The sequence below is a fragment of the Geotrypetes seraphini genome, chromosome 12 (assembly GCF_902459505.1).
Source record: "Geotrypetes seraphini chromosome 12, aGeoSer1.1, whole genome shotgun sequence".
Classification (NCBI taxonomy): domain Eukaryota; kingdom Metazoa; phylum Chordata; class Amphibia; order Gymnophiona; family Dermophiidae; genus Geotrypetes; species Geotrypetes seraphini.
In genome coordinates, this window is record NC_047095.1 from 71,202,268 (window position 1) to 71,220,248 (window position 17,981).

The window sequence follows — 17,981 nt, forward strand, 5'->3', positions numbered from 1 at the left end:
AATGTGGTTTTTTTGGATTTTTTTTCCTGGTTTTCCTACTCTAAACCTAGGGTACGTCTTTTGGACCGGTGTGTCTTATGGAGCAAAAAAATGGTACCTTTTCGTTCAATGCAGAGAACAAACATACTGGACAAGCCAGAACTTACAAAGCATAGAAATAAATTGTATAAAATAAGACACACCAATCTCCTTCCTTTATAGCCCTAAGAATTAAGCAATAAAAATCTCTTAAACAAATAGTTTTAAGATGAGACCTAAACTCCTTATAATCATCCTTAAACAATAGTAAAATATGCATTTGTTTATCTAATTTAACTGCTTGACAAGAGAGCAACCAATGGAGGATTAGCAAAAAGATTTACCTTCTGTGTGTCCTAACATCCTGCAAATATAATATGCAAATACAGTGCAACGCCATACAACAATTTATGTAAAAAAAAAAAAGATTTTAAACAAAATTCTGACATGAACAGGTAACAAATGCACCTTAAAGTAAGATCCTGAAATCCAAATCCGTGAGAAAATCAAGCAGACCTTTAACAATTGCTGTGGACAAGCCAGATATATAATAACACATTAATCCAAGGCGCTCAATACCACTGCCTGAACAAAAGCAGAATTTCTTTTCCACAAACATGGCGCAAATTACGCATAGGAAATAATGTTTTCTGAATCAATTTAGAGACTTGTGGTTGGAATATAAAAGCAGAATCTAGGAGTGTCCCTAAAATCCTAATAACAGGGTAGAACCCATATTCTACATAATTAATCTCTACCTCAATTTCAAATTTATCAGAAGCTCCATGAAGCAACAAAAACATTGTTTTCTCTGTGTTTATTTTCAAGTTATGCCTTGCCATCCAATTTGTCAGTGTCCTTAATACCAAGGTAGAAATGGACACTGGGACCGTGATGTCATCAGCATAACTATAAAATGCCACCTTCAACTTTTCGAGCTTATAACCTAGCAAGTGCATATAGGCATTAAAGAGCAAAGGAGATAAGAGGTTACTCCATCTCTCCGATAAACACGCCTGTCCCTTAACCTGGTAGGTCAGCAATTTCAAAAAGCCCTGGAACCACATTCCATGAAATTCCAATAGCATACAACACCTGCTTGTTTGTCTTGGTGAGCACATTGAAAGGGAGAGAAACAAAGGTAGATAGAGAGCATACGGCCTATCTAGTCTGTCTAGCCATGCCATCTATTATTCCCTCCTCTCCCTTAGAGATATAACGTACTTGTCCCAAGCTGTCTTGAATTCAGATACACTGTTGTCTCCAAGCATTCACCATCTTTCTTTGAAAAAGTACTGTATTTTCTGAGCTTGCTTCTAAATCTGTCCCCTTTCATCTTCATCCTGTGCCCCTCTCATACAAGAGTTGTGATCTCATTGGGCGCTATTAAAGCTGCCTTGCCATCGGTCAGTGTCTTGTGGCTTAGTGCTAATGCACTGACTGTGTTATATGGCAAACACTTAAGTTTCAGAAATTTCAAGCAAAGACAAGAGGGCTAGAAGCTAGTGGCCTGAAAGTGACTTCTCTCCCATTTTACTACAGATCTTGGTATTGCATGTGATTACAAATGTGTGGCTGATGGCCTTTTATTAGACTTGTGGCTGCTACAAGATGAATAGTGTGAAACGCCAGCCTTGTGCAAGTTGGGGCTCTCTCTGCTAATGTTTGTGTTATTTCCTGCTAGGCTCTGGCTTCATCATGTGTAGCAGTAAAGAGAACCATGACAGTGACGCTGACCTGGATGTGGATGGAGATGACACACTGGAATATGGGAAGCCACAGTATCCTTTCAGCAACTTTCAAGTGCACCAGAGACTCCCAAGAGCTGTGGGCAGGTGGTGCTGGCTGTCGCACCTCTAGTCCAGGAGGGTCACAAGTTTGATCCCAGTCAGTGTCGCCTCCCTTTTCCCTCTGTGCCTCCATCTGTCATTAATGGTAGAAGAGTGTCGTCATTATTCTTTCACATCAGCTCTCTACTGGAGTTTTATGCCTCTATTAGAGAAAGTTGTGGAATAAACTACTGCAGTTTTAGGCTTCTAACTACGCTTGTAAGTTGCTGACTCATAAAAGTCTCTCTTCTTCAGTGAAGATAGTTTTCAGAGTGCTTTACCTGTGTTGATCATCTGTTTGAAGATTGTCCATATCCCTCGGTTTATTATGGATTCTTGTTACAAGTGGTGGCAAGATAGGTCAAAAGCCAGGTTTCACTTGGGCTAGAAGGTTAAAGAAAGAGCAACCAGTTGGAGCTCATATCATTTGAAACCCTGGCGCTTGGAACGTTCATCCCAGGTTCTAAACAGTCGGGCGTCTAACCTGCAGGCATCTGCCCACTCTGTTCTCTGCTTCTGAACTAGGACTCAGTCCTGTCAAATTCTGCCTTTCCTTTAACTTCCTGTGTGCAGGTACACAGAGGCTGACATTATCCCATGCACTGGGGAAGAGCCGGGTGAAGCCAAAGAGAGGGAGGCGCTCCGAGGTGCTGTTTTAAAGTAAGTAGGCCCAAGCCCTTTCCATTCTCTTGATTGAAAGAGCTCAATTTACAGCAGCAAGGTGACCACATAAAGTTAAATGGGGAAGCTGGATCTTTTAACTTATCTATTCAACCAAGTAGCATCACTGAAAAAATGGATAAGTCCCGAAATCCAACTACCTCTGATAAGAGAGAGGTTTCTCAACTGCTATAAAACTACAAACACACTCTGCCACAATAACTCATAATTAGACACTTCACTGCAAGCAGTAAGTAGAAGGCTCTAGAACAGGGATGTCAAAGTCCCTCCTTGAAGGCCGCAATCCAGTCGGGTTTTCAGGATTTCCCCAATGAATATGCATGAGATCTATTTGCATGCACTGCTTTCATTGTATGCTAATAGATCTCATGCATATTCATTGGAGAAATCCTGAAAACCTGACTGGATTGTGGCCCTCGGAGGGACTTTGACACCCCTGCTCTAGAAGAAGCAATGAAATGGGACACCTCGTCAAGCCCTAGCACCCCAGAGTGGGTTTCTCAGCAGAAGTAGCAGCCTGAGAACCAGTAGAGCTCTTCACTTTATATCAGCACTTATTAATGCCAGTTTTTTCACTCTTTCACAATAAATAAGGGTCACCCAGGGATGTTATTAGGCAGAAGTTTTAAAGTTCCATACAAACGTTGGACATAGTAATAAGTATACTGCTGAATGCTAATAACTGAGGGCTCCCTTATATTAATTAATTGTGAGTTATTTTGGCAGATTGTAAGTTCTGTGTTTAGATATAGAGAGTTTATATTTTTATAGCACTTAAAGTTATCCAGTGGGCAGCTCAGTGTTGCCACTTGTAAGCCAACTTTTAGCACTGCCCAAATCAAAACTTATAACTTTAGCCTTTTACAACGTAAACAGCCAGTATTGTGAATAAGTGACTGAAATGATTAAAATCAAAGCTTTTGAATATTGCACACCCCCCCTCCCAGTGCAAAAGGTTCTGGCCTTGATCCCTCCTCTCTGTTTCATGTTCTCACTGATGTACTGCTCAGGAAGCAACTGTGTGGCAGGACTCAGAGAATCTCTGGGAGTGATCTGGCATGCGCTACTTATGACCATTGCCCTCACTTCAAGGACTGGTAAGATCTGGGCAGCCTCTATGTGAGCTCAAACGGATGAGGGCAGTTAGTGTGCAGATCAGTGGTTTGGACATTGCAGGTGGACAGCAGTGTCCATCATTTCACATCTGAGCTTCAGGCTATATCTACTGCTGCTGGAGGTTGAAACAGCCCAGTTTTCATTTATTACGGTGTGTTATAGGTATTTTTGTTTGTTTGTTTTTAAGTGGTGGAACGCCTAGTACCCGAATAACGCCGGAATTTTCCAAATGGGCCAACGACGGTGAGTGCTAAAAAGTGTGGATTGCAGTGCCTTTGTTTTTACTTTTCTGTTTTGTTTTCCCAGGTGCATTCTTCAGCTGCTTAGCTGATCCTGTTTCCAAAAGACACTGAACGGGGATTGTTTCCATAAGTAGAGAGAAGGGCTTATGTGAGGGACAGGAGGGAATAAAGCAAGGCAGAGAACACAGATTAGAGCAGGGTGTCAAAGTCCCTCCTTGAGGGCCGCAATCCAGTCGGGTTTTCAGGTTTTCCCCAATGAATATGCATGAGATCTATTAGCATACAATGAAAGCAGTGCATGCAAATAGATCTCATGCATAGTCATTGGGGAAATTCTTAAAACCTGACTGGATTGCGGCCCTCGAGGAAGGACTTTGACACCCCTGGATTAGAGAAAAGGGAAACACACTTTGTATTTGCAACGGCTCTGTTGGGAATGAGGACTGGGGTCAAGTGGAACAGCATAGTGGGGTACAGCAAGAAGAATCTTAGAGGTTTGGTTACGGTGTGAAGGTTGGCACACTCTAGCTCAGGGCTGCCCAAGTCTGCTCCTTGAGATCTACTGACAGGCCAGGTTTTCAGGATATCCACAATGAATATGCATGAGAGAGATTTGCCTGCACTGCTATCTTGGTATGCAAATCTCTCTCATGCATATTCATTGTGGATATCCTGAAAACCTGGCCTGTCAGTAGATCTCAAAGACCGGACTTGGGCAGCCCTGCTCTAGCTCATGTCAGGCCACCAAACATTTTGAACTTGCTTCTTTTTCTCATTGCTGCACTAACCCCAACTTTTTTTGAAACAAAAGTTTTTCTTAAGTCTGATGTTCACTGGAACTGGCTTGGAGAAACCTTGACAGTTCTCAGTCAAGCAGTGTATAGAAAGTGTCTTACTGAGCATCCTTTAGGCATGCTGTCTGGGGTGGAAGAGGATGCAGATGGGGAGAAATTAATCTGTGTAATAAAATGCTGCGTTCCTCCTTCCAGAAATGCCGTCAACGAGTAATGCGGAGTGTAGTAAACTGGAAGCAATGCCGAAGACGTGTAAGAACAGTGACATTGAAAAGTAAGTAAGACGTGTGCTGCCCATCTTTCTCAGTTGTGGATAGTACTAAATGCTGTCTTTTTTTCCTCAGTTCCTTTCAAATATTTAGAAAGCCCTTTTACTAAAACGTTTAAAGCTGCTTGGTATGATTTGATTGTTGTGTTAGCACGCCAGTATTAAAGTGACTTACAAAATAAAATTATTAATATATTATTCCATGACAAGCAGGCAGCATATTCTCACGTATGGGTGAAGTCACCGACGGACGACGCATGCGCGGTTCGGGCTATCGCAAACTTTTTGAATTCTTAAAGTGGCAATGTACTTTTAAAGTGGTCCGTACCGGAGCTCCGTCGGTTATGTAACCCATACATGAGAATATCTGCCTGCTGTCCCTGGATAACACTTGTTAAGTAACTGTGCTTTATTAAAAATGTAAAAACAGAATAAGCAGTACATTCAAATACATAATATATCTTCCCCAAAACATTCAGAACAAAACTAGATCAGTTCCTGATGTAAAGATTTGCTCAAATAGCCAAGTCTCCAAAGCTTTCTAAAGGGACACATATCTAGAAATACTTTTGGAATTGAATGAATTGAGAGACCCAGAATCACTAAAGGCTCTTTTTCTAGTGGTATGTGTCAGCATGTATTAGCTGCTACCGGTTAGTGTGTACAAAGTCCTGTGTTAACTATATGCTATTAGAGGGAGCAGGATCTAGGCATAGGATGGGGGGGGGGGGGGCAATATTAAGAAGCAATTTAACTGGCTGGAAATAGCTCCTACCTGGTTGAATCATCTGTTCGGGGCTAACCACTCATTTTCAGTGGAAGTTAACCGGCTAGCACCAGAATGAAAACTGGCTATTTTGGGGCGTTCTGGGGGCAGACTCAGCACTTGGACAAATAAGTGCAGATATTCAGCATTTAACTGACCCCAGGGTAAGTGGCTAAATAAGACTGCATAAAAATCAGTCCTATCCTTAATATGCAGTAATGCATACATAGCCAGTTAACTGTTGAATGTCACTGCATTAGCCAGCTCCACAAACCCAAAATTAATTGCTGATGTCCGGGCATGGCTTGGCATTGGATATCCAGGTTAAAAATCAGCAATGGTCATCAAAACTTTGATTCCTGCAAGCTAAACATTGGGCACTGGATGTTGAGAAGAGACTGACTGTGGCTGGAGAGGTGACAGATGGCATTTAATGTGGACAGATCCAAAGTGATGCACATGGGAAAGAATAATCCAAATCATAGTTTCCAGATGTTAGGATTCACCTAAGAAGTCAACACCCAAGAAAAAGATCTAGGTATCATTGTAGACAATACATTGTAACCTGGCGGCCAAAAAACCAAACAGGATACTAGGAATTATTAGAAAAGGGATGGTAAATAAGATTAAGAATATTATAATGTGATCAATTCTGCTCGCCATGTTTCAAAAAAGATATTGTGGAATTAGAAAAGGTTCAAGGAAGAGCAATGAAAATGATAGGGTAAAGAGGTTAGGGCTCAGCTTGGAAAAGAGACGGCTGAGGGGAGGAGAACGGCTACAAAGACTAGGGGACACTCCATGAAGTTACAGGGCAATACTTTGAAAACCAATAGGAGGAAATAAATTTTCACTCACAGAATAGTTAAGCTCTGGAACGCGTTACCAAAGGACGTAGAAAGAGTGGTTAATGTAACTTGTTTCTTTTGCAATTCTTTATTCATTTTTAAAACTTACATCAAGTGTACAATTAAGATTAAACATTTAAGATGAAATAAAAAGTTTGAACAAGTTCCTGGAGGAAAGGTCCATAATCTGCTATTGAGATAGACATGAAGGAAGCCGCTGCTGGCCTGGGATGTTGCTACTCTTTGGGTTTCTGCCAGGTACTTGTGACCTGGATTGGCAGTCTCTGAGCCATCTGCTGGGTAGCAGCAGTTTAGACAAAGGTAGCAATGATGTGAAATACAGGACACTGGTTTTAGTGAATAGCTGTGAAGGTGGAGGTGGGGGGGACGGATCTAGAGAGTATCCAGAATGAGAGCGGAGCAGAGGGCCAATCGTCCTAGCACTGAGCTGTGATATATGGTGCCCTAGCCTAGCCAGCTAAATTGATTCATCTCCACCTTCTGTTTCTTAATCTGGAGCTAAATTGGTTTCATTTTTCTTGTTTTCAGTGACTAGCAAGTTTTTCGGCCGAAATCTCCCAGCATCATTTTTCATAACTCTTTAATCTCTGCTTTTGAAGTCCCGCTGTTATTGATTGGCGGGTTAAAGAACATGCAGGCTCTGATTAGCATTTTACAAGAAATGTTTGAAGGCTGTGGTTTATCATCTGTGTCAGCAGCTCTCCATTAGAACAATGAGTATTAGCTCCCGTTGCAAGATTTAGCCCCAGAGTGTTGTGATGAATGCTCACTAAATGTTTGTAATGAGTAGCAGCATTATGCATGACTCTGGGCTGACCTACTCATTTCTGAGGGATATCTTAAAGCACAAGTATTCACTAGACTTGCTTTCTCTGTAAATTGACTCGCTGGGATCATCCCTCTGCAAATAACAAAACCAAATGTGTGTTTAGTTTTTGCTTTCTTAATTGCCCAATTAACAATTATCCACAAGAATTTATGCTTTTTTCTTTTTCCTCTGCATTTAATTTTTGCTTTGGAGATTAGCATACATAGGACTAGATTCACTAACCTGCCAATCGTGCCCCTCTGAGCACATGGATCACTAGTGAGCAATCCTAAAGCATGCGCAGACCATCTTCTTTGCCTGTAGATGGTCTGCGCATGCTTACAAACCCAGCAATTTTTTTTTTTCCTTTTAACTTCACTTTCGAGCTTGCACTGCGAGGCAGGGCAGTCTGTAGGGACCTGAGCGACTGGTCCTCACAGTTGCTTATTTTTGATTGGTCAGCCCAGTCGGTGTCCCTCTTTTTTTTTTTTTTTTTTAGTGAATCGCTGCCTGCCTACATTTGAATGCCGTTCCCCTCATTTGCATGCGCGGATCGGAGGATGATCGGGACAGAGGTTAGTGAATGGGGTCAGAGGAAAATCGGGTCGCTTAGTGGTCGGAACTTGATCGGTGGGCTTAGTGAATCTAGCCCATAGTTAATTCAGCCTGCCCCAGAGGAAAATCATGATATACTGAGGACAAAAATAACCACTTTTTTAACATTATAGAATACTAATTTCCTAATGAAATGTTAAATTTGATGCTAATATGTGAGTTAATCAAGTGTGTATCTTTAAGTTTTATATGAGTTTAATTGATACACTTGTTGTAACATACAAAAATGAATAAAGAATTATAAAATAAAAAAAATAACCACTTTTTAAGAAGCATGTAATAAAAGCCCCATGTCCACATATTTAAAAAAAAACACAACACTTTTGCTTTTGATTATTGACGTCAGTATGTTTTCTTTTGTGTAGTTTTACAATTTTTGAAATCAAGGGTACATGTTCTTTGGGGGTAATTTTCTATGAGATGCCAATTTTCAAAAGGGAAAATATGTGCACACATTTCTTGGCTTATTTTATAAAGCTCTATCTCTTCCTCCTCTCCAGAAATTTAAGGCACATAGTTTACCCACATTTAGTTTGGACAGTTTTAAAAGAAATGGTCCAAAAGCAATATATTCAAACTTTTAATAGGCAATTAAACCAGCATCCACTGAAAATGTGATATGAAAAAACATCTGGATTATCCGGTGTAAATGGGACTGACAGATTTGTGGATAAGAGAGAAAATAGAAGTAAATTGAATGCATGTTTCAAAAGAGGAATGAGTGAACACGAGTTTAAATCTTAATGTGTCCAAGAATCTTACCTAGCACTGGTGCCTATTAACTAAACATGATGCCAGGAAAGAGAAATCTGCAATCATCTCCATGATAATGCAGTAATGTTGGATTAAGATACAGGCAGTCCCCGGGTTAAGAATGAGTTTTGTTTTTTTAAACCGTTCTTAAGTTGAATTTGTATGTAACTTGGATCCTGTACTGGCTGGGTAACATTATCATAATAATAATAACTTTATTTTTCTATACCGCCATAGTCAGTCAACTTCTAGGCGGTTCACATCAAGAGAAGGCTGGACATTCAGCGAATTACAAATGCATGAGAGGAAAGTTACAGGAGAAAAGGGTTGTAGGAGAGGGAAAATAAGGGGGGGGGGGGTAGAATTGCCTGAAGAATTGCTTAGAGGTTTGAAGGGGGAAAAAGCGTAGAGAGCGCGGAATGGTCTGTTTAGGTGATGAATTTGTCAAATAGAGCGGTTTTGATAGATTTTCGGAATGCATTGTAGGTTTATCTGGTTTTATTTATGCATTGCTCATCCTACTTCAATTTTAGAAAAGCAATAAAAACAAATTTGTTCAATCGATTGTAACCTAAAAATCTTATAATGTATCACTACTCCCAACCTGTACCTTATATACGATGACTTTGTATTGTACCACTTCGCTGATTGTCCAGCACCTCTTATTGTAAACCGCCTCGAACTATCATGGCTTTGGCGGTATATAAAATTTATTATTATTATTATTAATAATAAACATTAAAAGAAACAGTCCTCAAAACAAAGTACTATAGTTGAAATAGAAAGAAAAGATAGGTCTACACTTCCTTTTGTTCTTCATCCGTCCCACTGATCCCTCTCCACCACCATATCCAACATTTCTCTCTCTTATTTCTCTTCCCCATGCATCTGTGCCTCACACCTCTCCCATTACCATGTCCAATATTTCTTTCTCCCTCCCTGTGCCCAACAATTCACTTCTTTCTTCATTTCCCCATGTACACTCTCTCTTTCTCTCACTCAGACACCCATGCCCACCAATTCTCCCTTTCTCTTCCCTCCTCACCTCAGCATCTCTTTCCTTCACTCCCTTCATTGTTCCATCCTATCTCCCATTCATGCTTCCTCCCTCCTTTCTTCCTTCCTTCCACTCCAAACACGACCCTCCTCCTCCCATATCCCAACATGCCCCTAGTCTTTCCCTCCATTCAGCATCCCCTAACTGAGTCTAGCCTTACCTGCATACGTTCTGGTTCAGCAGGAACTTGTCTAACTTTGTCTTGAATCCCTGGAGGATGTTTTCCCTTATAAAGCCTCCGGAAGAGTGTTCCAGTTTTCTACCACTCTCTGGGTGAAGAAGAGCTTCCTTACGTTTGTACAGAATTTATCCCTTTTTAACTTTAGAGAGTGCCCTCTCGTTCTCCCTACCTTGGAGAGGGTGAACAATCTGTCTTTATCTACTAAGTCTATTCCCTTCATTATCTTGAATGTTTCGATCATGTCCCCTCTCGGTCTCCTCTTTTCAAGGGAGAAGAGGCCCAGTTCCTCTAATCTTTCACTGTATGACAACTCCTCCAGCCCCTTAACCATTTGAGTCGCTCTTCTTTGGACCCTTTCAAGTAGTACTGTATCCTCTTTCATGTACGGCGACCAGTGCTGGACGCAGTATTCGAGGTGAGGGCATACTATGACCCAGTACAGCGGCATGATAACCTTCTCCGATCTTTTCGTGATCCCCTTCTTAATCATTCCTAGCATTCTGTTCGCCCTTTTCGCCGCCGCCGCACATTGCACAGACGGCTTCATTGAGTTGTCGACCAGTACTCCCAAGTCTCTTTCCTGGGGGGTCTCCAAGCACTGCACCGGACATCCTGTATTTGTGTATAAGATTTTGTTACCAACATGCATCCTTACACTTATCCATGTTAAACCTCATTTGCCATGTCGTGGCCCATTTCTCGAGTGTGTTTGTCACGTTGCAGGTCTTTGCAATCCTCCTGCGTCTTCACTACTAGGAATAACTTCATATTGTCTGCAAATTTAATCACCTCACTCGTCATATCAATTTCCGTGTCGTTTATAAATATGTTGAAGAGCACGGGTCCAAACACCGAACTCTGCAACACTCCACTGGTGACGCTTTTCGAGTCCGAGCATTGTCCATTTATCCCCACTCTCTGTTTCCTATCCGCCAGCCAGTTTTTAATCCACGTGAGTATTTCACCCTCGAATCCATGGCTCGCAATTTTTCGAAGTAGTCGTTCATGCGGAACCTTGTTGAACGCCTTCTGAAAATCCAGATATTGATTTATTCTGAATTTACTGTACCGTTAGATAGGTTTGACTTGCTAATTGTGTCTTCCCGGGAAATTGTCCTGGTCTCTTGAAGTTGTGATCTGTCTTTAAACTACATAGGTAACGGTGGAATAGAAAATCTGGTTAACATAATGCATCCACTGCCCAGTACTAGCACTTTTGGCAGAACCACTGGGAACCAAGGGAAATCATTGCTTGTGAGAGAATGAATGTTAAAATAATTAGCTTTGCTAAGTTCTGAAAAGGAAAGTAGCATGTATGGTTGGGCAGACTGGATGGACTGTCATTTACTATGTTACTATGTGCTTAACTTGTAGATCTAATATTACTCATGGCGTAATAATGGATTGTTAGGATCTAGTACTACGACTATTTCTTATTTCTATAGCGCTGCTAGACAGATGCATGCAAGAGATGGTCCCTTCTCGAAAGAACTTATTGCTACTAATAAAAATCATTTCTACAGCACCACTAGATTTTAGGCAGCTTAACAAATTATACACAGCTCACAATCTAAGTTTTTGTACCTGGAATTGAACCCAGTTAACAAGGATCTCGGTCCAGAGCACTAACCAGCCTGGACTGGTAGCTCTGGGGAATTGAGCTGAAAACTAGAAATTCTCAACTGCAAAATGCATATGAACACACATGCTACCAATAGGTATTGATTAGGGGGGAAAAGGGTGGGTTTTACTTGTTGTTATTATATAATACATGAGTATTTCAATAATTTCACAGTAAGGATAATTTTATGATTTATTGAATAGGGAGGGAGGGGGAGGGACTATTAGATTCAATAAGGATGATATAAATGTTAGATTTCTTTCATAATATTTAAAATATTATAGAATTTTAATTTGTAATGAAATGTTAAATTTGATGCTTATATGAGAGTTAATCAAGTGTGTATCTTTAAGTTTTAAATGAGTTTATTTGCTACACTTGTTGTAACAAACGAAAATGAATAAAGAATTTAAAAACAAAAAAAAGCATTTCCAAATTCATAGTCTACATGTAGCCATGATGCTCAGTCGTACGAATTGGGTTTTTTGGTTTGTTTGTTTTTAAACATATATTTATTGAAAGTGGAAAGGGGTAGAAAAGTCAGGAACAGTGCAGAACGATGCAAGGAAGAGTGTGAGAAAAGCAGATGAGGGGGGGGGTTGTTGATGTTGATTGCTCTTGTTTGCTTTTGCTGCATATGTTTCAGTCATACGAGTTTTTAACCAGCAAGTGCTTTATGATTATAATATAAAGAATGTAAGCAAACAATTATGCAGATTAGACCTTAGGTTTCATAAATGCTTTTAGAAACTGCAACTTAATTGACGGTTAGCCTTAAAAATTACAATATCTCCAGATAAATTGTAAAGAAGACCATCCGCCAGAAGTTTAAAAACAGAGGAAGTAATTTTCCCAACTTCTATAGGTACCACCAGTCCTATATTATGCGCCAAGGTATGTATTGGGTCCTCCCAGAGCTCATGGAACAGCTTCCAGATTGGTTGTGGTTGGAAAGACAGTTGATGTTTCCAATTAGACTTGGTCTTCTTCTTAGTATCAAAATGCCTAGAATACGCAAAGACAACAGAATATTAATGGACACTTGGAAAACTATGAGTTTTGGGTTTTTTTGGTTTTTTTATCTTTATTCATTTTTATATCTTATAACAAGTGTACAATAATCAATAATATAAAAAGTTGAATAGGGTTTTAACAAAATTTATTTGGCTAGGTAAAATTCCTAGAATTGCTTTAATGTCTTTGCAAAGATCAATTGTGGAGGGTGGGGTAAATTTTCCAAACTTTTATAGGTATCATCAAGCCTATATTTTGCATCAAGGTATGTATTGGATCCTCCCAGAGCCCACTGATAATATACCAGACTAGTTCTGGCTAGAATGGAGACTCATGTTTCCTTTGCTTCTTGGTCATGTTGTTAGTATCCAAATGCCAAGGTTATATAAAGAGCACAAAATATTTGTTGATACCTGGAAAACTTTAAGGTATATAAGTAATCTAACTCCTATTCCAATAAATAAATCAACAACTCAAACGATTTGGCTAAACCCTAAGATCAAGGTCGGCGGTTTTAAAATCATCTGGAAGCATTGGATGTTGGCAGGAATACGTATTTTAGAAGATGTAATAAATAATGGCAAACTGCTTGAGTTTTCACAATTGCAACATAAATTTGGTTTAAATAAATCGCAATATTTTAGATTGTTGCAGTTGAAGCAGGCCATTCAGGCAGGGTTCCCTGAATGGAGTAGTCTTATTAATTATCATAGCCTAAATTCTTATGTTTTCAGATGGACTCTATGGGTCACCAGGCCTCAAGGTGGTATAAATTAATAGCTGAATTTGTAAATAAAAAACCAAAATATGGTTTTAGGGATATTTGGAGCATTGAGATTAAGCACCAGATTACTGCATCTCAATGGCCACGACTTTGGTCTTGGAGGTTAAGATGTACAGTATCGGCATCTATGAGACAAACATGGTTTTTTCTTTTGCATAGAGCTTTTGGACCCCTGTTCGCTTACAAAAATTAGATAGCTCTAGGTCTAATAGATGCTTGCACTGTCATCTTGAGGCTGGGACATTAGATCATTTATTATTCTTTTGTCCATTCATATCATTATTTTGGAATTCAATTTGGCCTCAAATAAATAGGATGATGGAAAATCCAGTAGCCTCGACTTATGATACTATCTTATTCAGCACAGCAATGAGAGCAAAGAGTCAAATTTCTTCAAACAATAACAAACTTTTATTTATATTGACTGGGGTAGCAGTACAACAAATTACATATAACTGGAAAAATTATGATAGGTTAAACTATAACTTTTGGTGGAATTCCGTATGCCATATATATAAAATGGAGCGTGCATTAGCAACACAGAGAGGTTATTTTGGCAAGTTTCAGAAGATCTGGGGACCATTAGCAGATTTCTGTAATGAATGAAATCATTTTTCCATAATAAAAATCTTATTAAGAAGGGAGGGGGTGGGTTTCATTTTATTTAATTTATCTCATAAAATATTTGTCATTATTTTTATTATAATTGTTATGTGTATTGGGAGGGGAGGGAAAGGAGGGGTTTAAATTTTAATAACAATTATTATACATATTAGGTAATACATATATTTCAGTTATTTTTGTTCATAAATACAGAATAATATATTGTATTTACAGTGGTACATGAAAGGAATTCAAGTGTATGTTTTATGAGATCGTTTTTAATTTTCTATGTTACACTTGTGGATGTATGAAAATGAATAAAAAACTTTAAAACAAAAAACCAATAATCAATCCAAAAAAAATTTTACAAATCACTTGGCATTCTTACTTATAGTCATTAGAGTATAAAGAATCCCTCCCCATCCATCAATAATAAATCAACTAACAAATATCAGATTTCCCAATCCCACCCTACATATATCCTATATAAATAACAAGGTGTTTAAGGTGTCTGATCATTAGAATATGTAATCAGTGGCCTCCAAATCTTTTTAAAATTATGATAATTTCCTTGCTGTATAGCAGTGGTTCCCAAACCCTGTCCTGGGGGACCCCCCAGCCAGTCAGGTTTTCAAGATATCCCTAATGAATATGCATGAGAGAGATTTGCATATAATGGAAGCGACAGGTATGCAAATCTCTCTCATGCATATTCATTAGAGATATCTTGAAAACCCGACTGGCTGGGGGTCCCCCCAGGACAGAGTTTGGGAACTACTGCTGTATAGCAAGCACTCTATCCATTTTATAAATATGACAAACTGAATTCCACCAAAAGGTATAATTAAGTTTAGTATAATCTTTCCAATTTCCAGTAATATGTTGAATGGCAACCCCGGTCAGTATTAATAAAAGTTTATTATTATTTGCTGAAATTGGACTCTTAAATCTCAAAGATGTACCAAATAATATAGTATCATATGAAAGGGCAACATGATTTTCTAACAATTAATTAATTTGGAACCATATTAACTTCCAAAAGGCATTTATACAGGGACAGAAAAATATTAAATGATCTAAAGTCCCAACTTCTAAACTACAATGCCAGCATCTATTAGACCTAAAGCTATCCAACTTCTGTAAATGAACTGGGGTCCAAAAAGCTCTATGCAACAAAAAGAACCAAGTCTGCCTCATAGATGCTGACCTTGTTGTTCTTATTCTCCAAGACCAAAATCGTGGCCATTGAGAGGCAGAAATTTGGTGCCCAATCTCAATGCTCCAAATATCCCTAAGACCATTTTTGCGTTTTAACTATGAGATTGTTGATAAATTAACATCTATTCCTATTGAAAAATCGACATATCAATCTATATGGTTGAACTCCAAGATCCAAATAGGCGGTTTTAAGATTGTCTGGAAGGATTGGATTAAAATGGAGATACGAACGTTAGATGATGTTATATCTAATGGTAAACTGCTTGATTTTTCACAGTTGCAACATAAATTTGGTCTGGATAAAAAACAAAGTTATAAGTTGCAATTGAAGCAGGTTGCAATTGAAGCAGACGATTCAGGCAGGGTTCCCTGAATGGAAATCTCTTAATAATCGATTTAGTTTAGAATTCTTATGCTTTCAGGCAGATTTTCTGGGTCACCAGGCCGCGCATTGGTATAAATTATTATCTGATTATTTGAATAAAAAACCAAAAAATGGACTTAGGGATATTTGGAGCATTGAGATTAAGCATCAAATTAATGTGTCTCAATGGCCACGTATTTGGTCTTGGAGGATGAGATGTACAATGTCTGCATCTATGAGGCAAACATGGTTTTTCCTGTTGCATAGAGCATTCTGGACCCCTGTTCGTTTATAAAAATTGGATTGCTCTAAGTCTAATAGATGTTGGCATTGTCATATTGAAGTTGAAACTTTAGATCATTTATTGTTTCATTGTCCATATATTAAGGCATTTTGGCATTCGATTTGGGACCAAATTAATTGTTTGATGGAAAATCATGTGGCACTGTCATATGATACGGTGTTGTTTGGAATGTCTATGAGGGCTAAATGTCAAATATCTTCTGCAAATAATAAACTTTTAATGATCCTTACGGGTGTTGCTATTCAACAGATAACGTTTACCGTATTTTCACGCATATAACGCGCGTGTTATACGCGTTTTTACCTACCGCGCATACCCCTCGCGCGTTATATGCGTGAGCGCGGTATACGAAAGTTTTCAAACATAGTTCCCACCCCGCCCGACGCCCGATTCACCCCCCCAGCAGGACCACTCGCACCCCCACCCCGAACGACCACTCGCACGCGCTCCCACCCGCACCCGCATCCACGATCGGAGCAAGAGGGAGCCCAAGCCCTCTTGCCCGGCCGACTCCCCGACGTCCGATACATCCTCCCCCCCCCCCGGCAGGACCACTCGCACCCCCACCCCGAAGGACCGCCGACTTCCCGACAATATCGGGCCAGAAGGGAGCCCAAACCCTCCTGGCCACGGCGACCCCCTAACCCCACCCCGCACTACATTACGGGCAGGAGGGATCCCAGGCCCTCCTGCCCTCGACGCAAACCCCCCTCCCCCCCAACGACCGTCCCCCCCCCCAAGAACCTCCGACCGCCCCCCCAGCCGACCCGCGACCCCCCTGGCCGACCCCCACGACCCCCCCACCCCCCTTCCCCGTACCTTTGGAAGTTGGCCGGACAGACGGGAGCCAAACCCGCCTGTCCGGCAGGCAGCCAACGAAGGAATGAGGCCGGATTGGCCCATCCGTCCTAAAGCTCCGCCTACTGGTGGGGCCTAAGGCGCGTGGGCCAATCAGAATAGGCCCTGGAGCCTTAGGTCCCACCTGGGGGCGCGGCCTGAGGCACATGGGCCCAACCCGACCATGTGCCTCAGGCCGCGCCCCCAGGTGGGACCTAAGGCTCCAGGGCCTATTCTGATTGGCCCACGCGCCTTAGGCCCCACCAGTAGGCGGAGCTTTAGGACGGATGGGCCAATCCGGCCTCATTCCTTCGTTGGCTGCCTGCCGGACAGGCGGGTTTGGCTCCCGTCTGTCCGGCCAACTACCAAAGGTACGGGGAAGGGGGGTGGGGGGGTCGTGGGGGTCGCCAGGGGGGTCGCGGGTCGGCTGGGGGAGTGGTCGGAGGTTCTTGGGGGGGGCGGTCGTTGGGGGGGAGGGGGGTTTGCGTCGAGGGGAGGGCCTGGGATCCCTCCTGCCCGTAATGTAGTGCGGGGTGGGGTTAGGGGGTCGCCGTGGCCAGGAGGGTTTGGGCTCCCTTCTGGCCCAACTACCAAAGGTACGGGGAAGGGGGGTGGGGGGGGTCGTGGGGGTCGCCAGGGGGGTCGCGGGTCGGCTGGGGGGGCGGTCGGAGGTTCTTGGGGGGGGGGGGGCGGGCGTTGGGGGGGGGGGGGTTTGCGTCGGGGGCAGGAGGGCCTGGGATCCCTCCTGCCCGTAATGTAGTGCGGGGTGGGGTTAGGGGGTCGCCGTGGCCAGGAGGATTTGGGCTCCCTCCTGGCCCGATATTGTTGGGGAGTCGGCGGTCCTTCGGGGGGAGGGATGTATCGGACGTCGGGGGGGGGGCATCAGGCTTTCAGGATGGGGACAGACCTTCAAGGGGGGACAGTGCACGGAAGTCAGGGGGGGGTGAACGGAGAGTCGGGACAGCGCACGGTGAGGCGGGGCAGTGCACGGAAGTCAGGGGGGGGTGAACGGAGAGTCGGGACAGCGCACGGAGAGGCGGGGCAGTGCACGGAAGTCAGGGGGGGTGAACGGAGAGTCGGGACAGCGCACAGAAATTCAGGGCAGTGCACGGAAGTCAGGGGGGGGTGAACGGAGAGTCGGGACAGCGCACGGAAAGTCGGGGCAGTGCACGGAAGTCAGGGGGGGGTGAACGGAGAGTCGGGACAGCGCACGGAGAGGCGGGGCAGTGCACGGAAGTC

At 42.0% G+C, this 17,981-nt stretch overlaps 1 protein-coding gene across 2 annotated transcripts in view; it reads left to right on the forward strand.

Moving 5' to 3' along the window:
- RNF220 (ring finger protein 220) overlaps positions 1-17,981 on the forward strand; it is a 586,572-nt gene that overhangs the window by 479,772 nt on the left and 88,819 nt on the right. For both annotated transcript variants that reach the window (XM_033915741.1, XM_033915740.1), the window contains 4 exons: positions 1,703-1,799; positions 2,421-2,507; positions 3,832-3,887; positions 4,876-4,954. In XM_033915741.1, the coding sequence (XP_033771632.1) occupies positions 1,703-1,799; positions 2,421-2,507; positions 3,832-3,887; positions 4,876-4,954 (319 nt within the window). The remainder of the gene's footprint in view (positions 1-1,702; positions 1,800-2,420; positions 2,508-3,831; positions 3,888-4,875; positions 4,955-17,981) is intronic.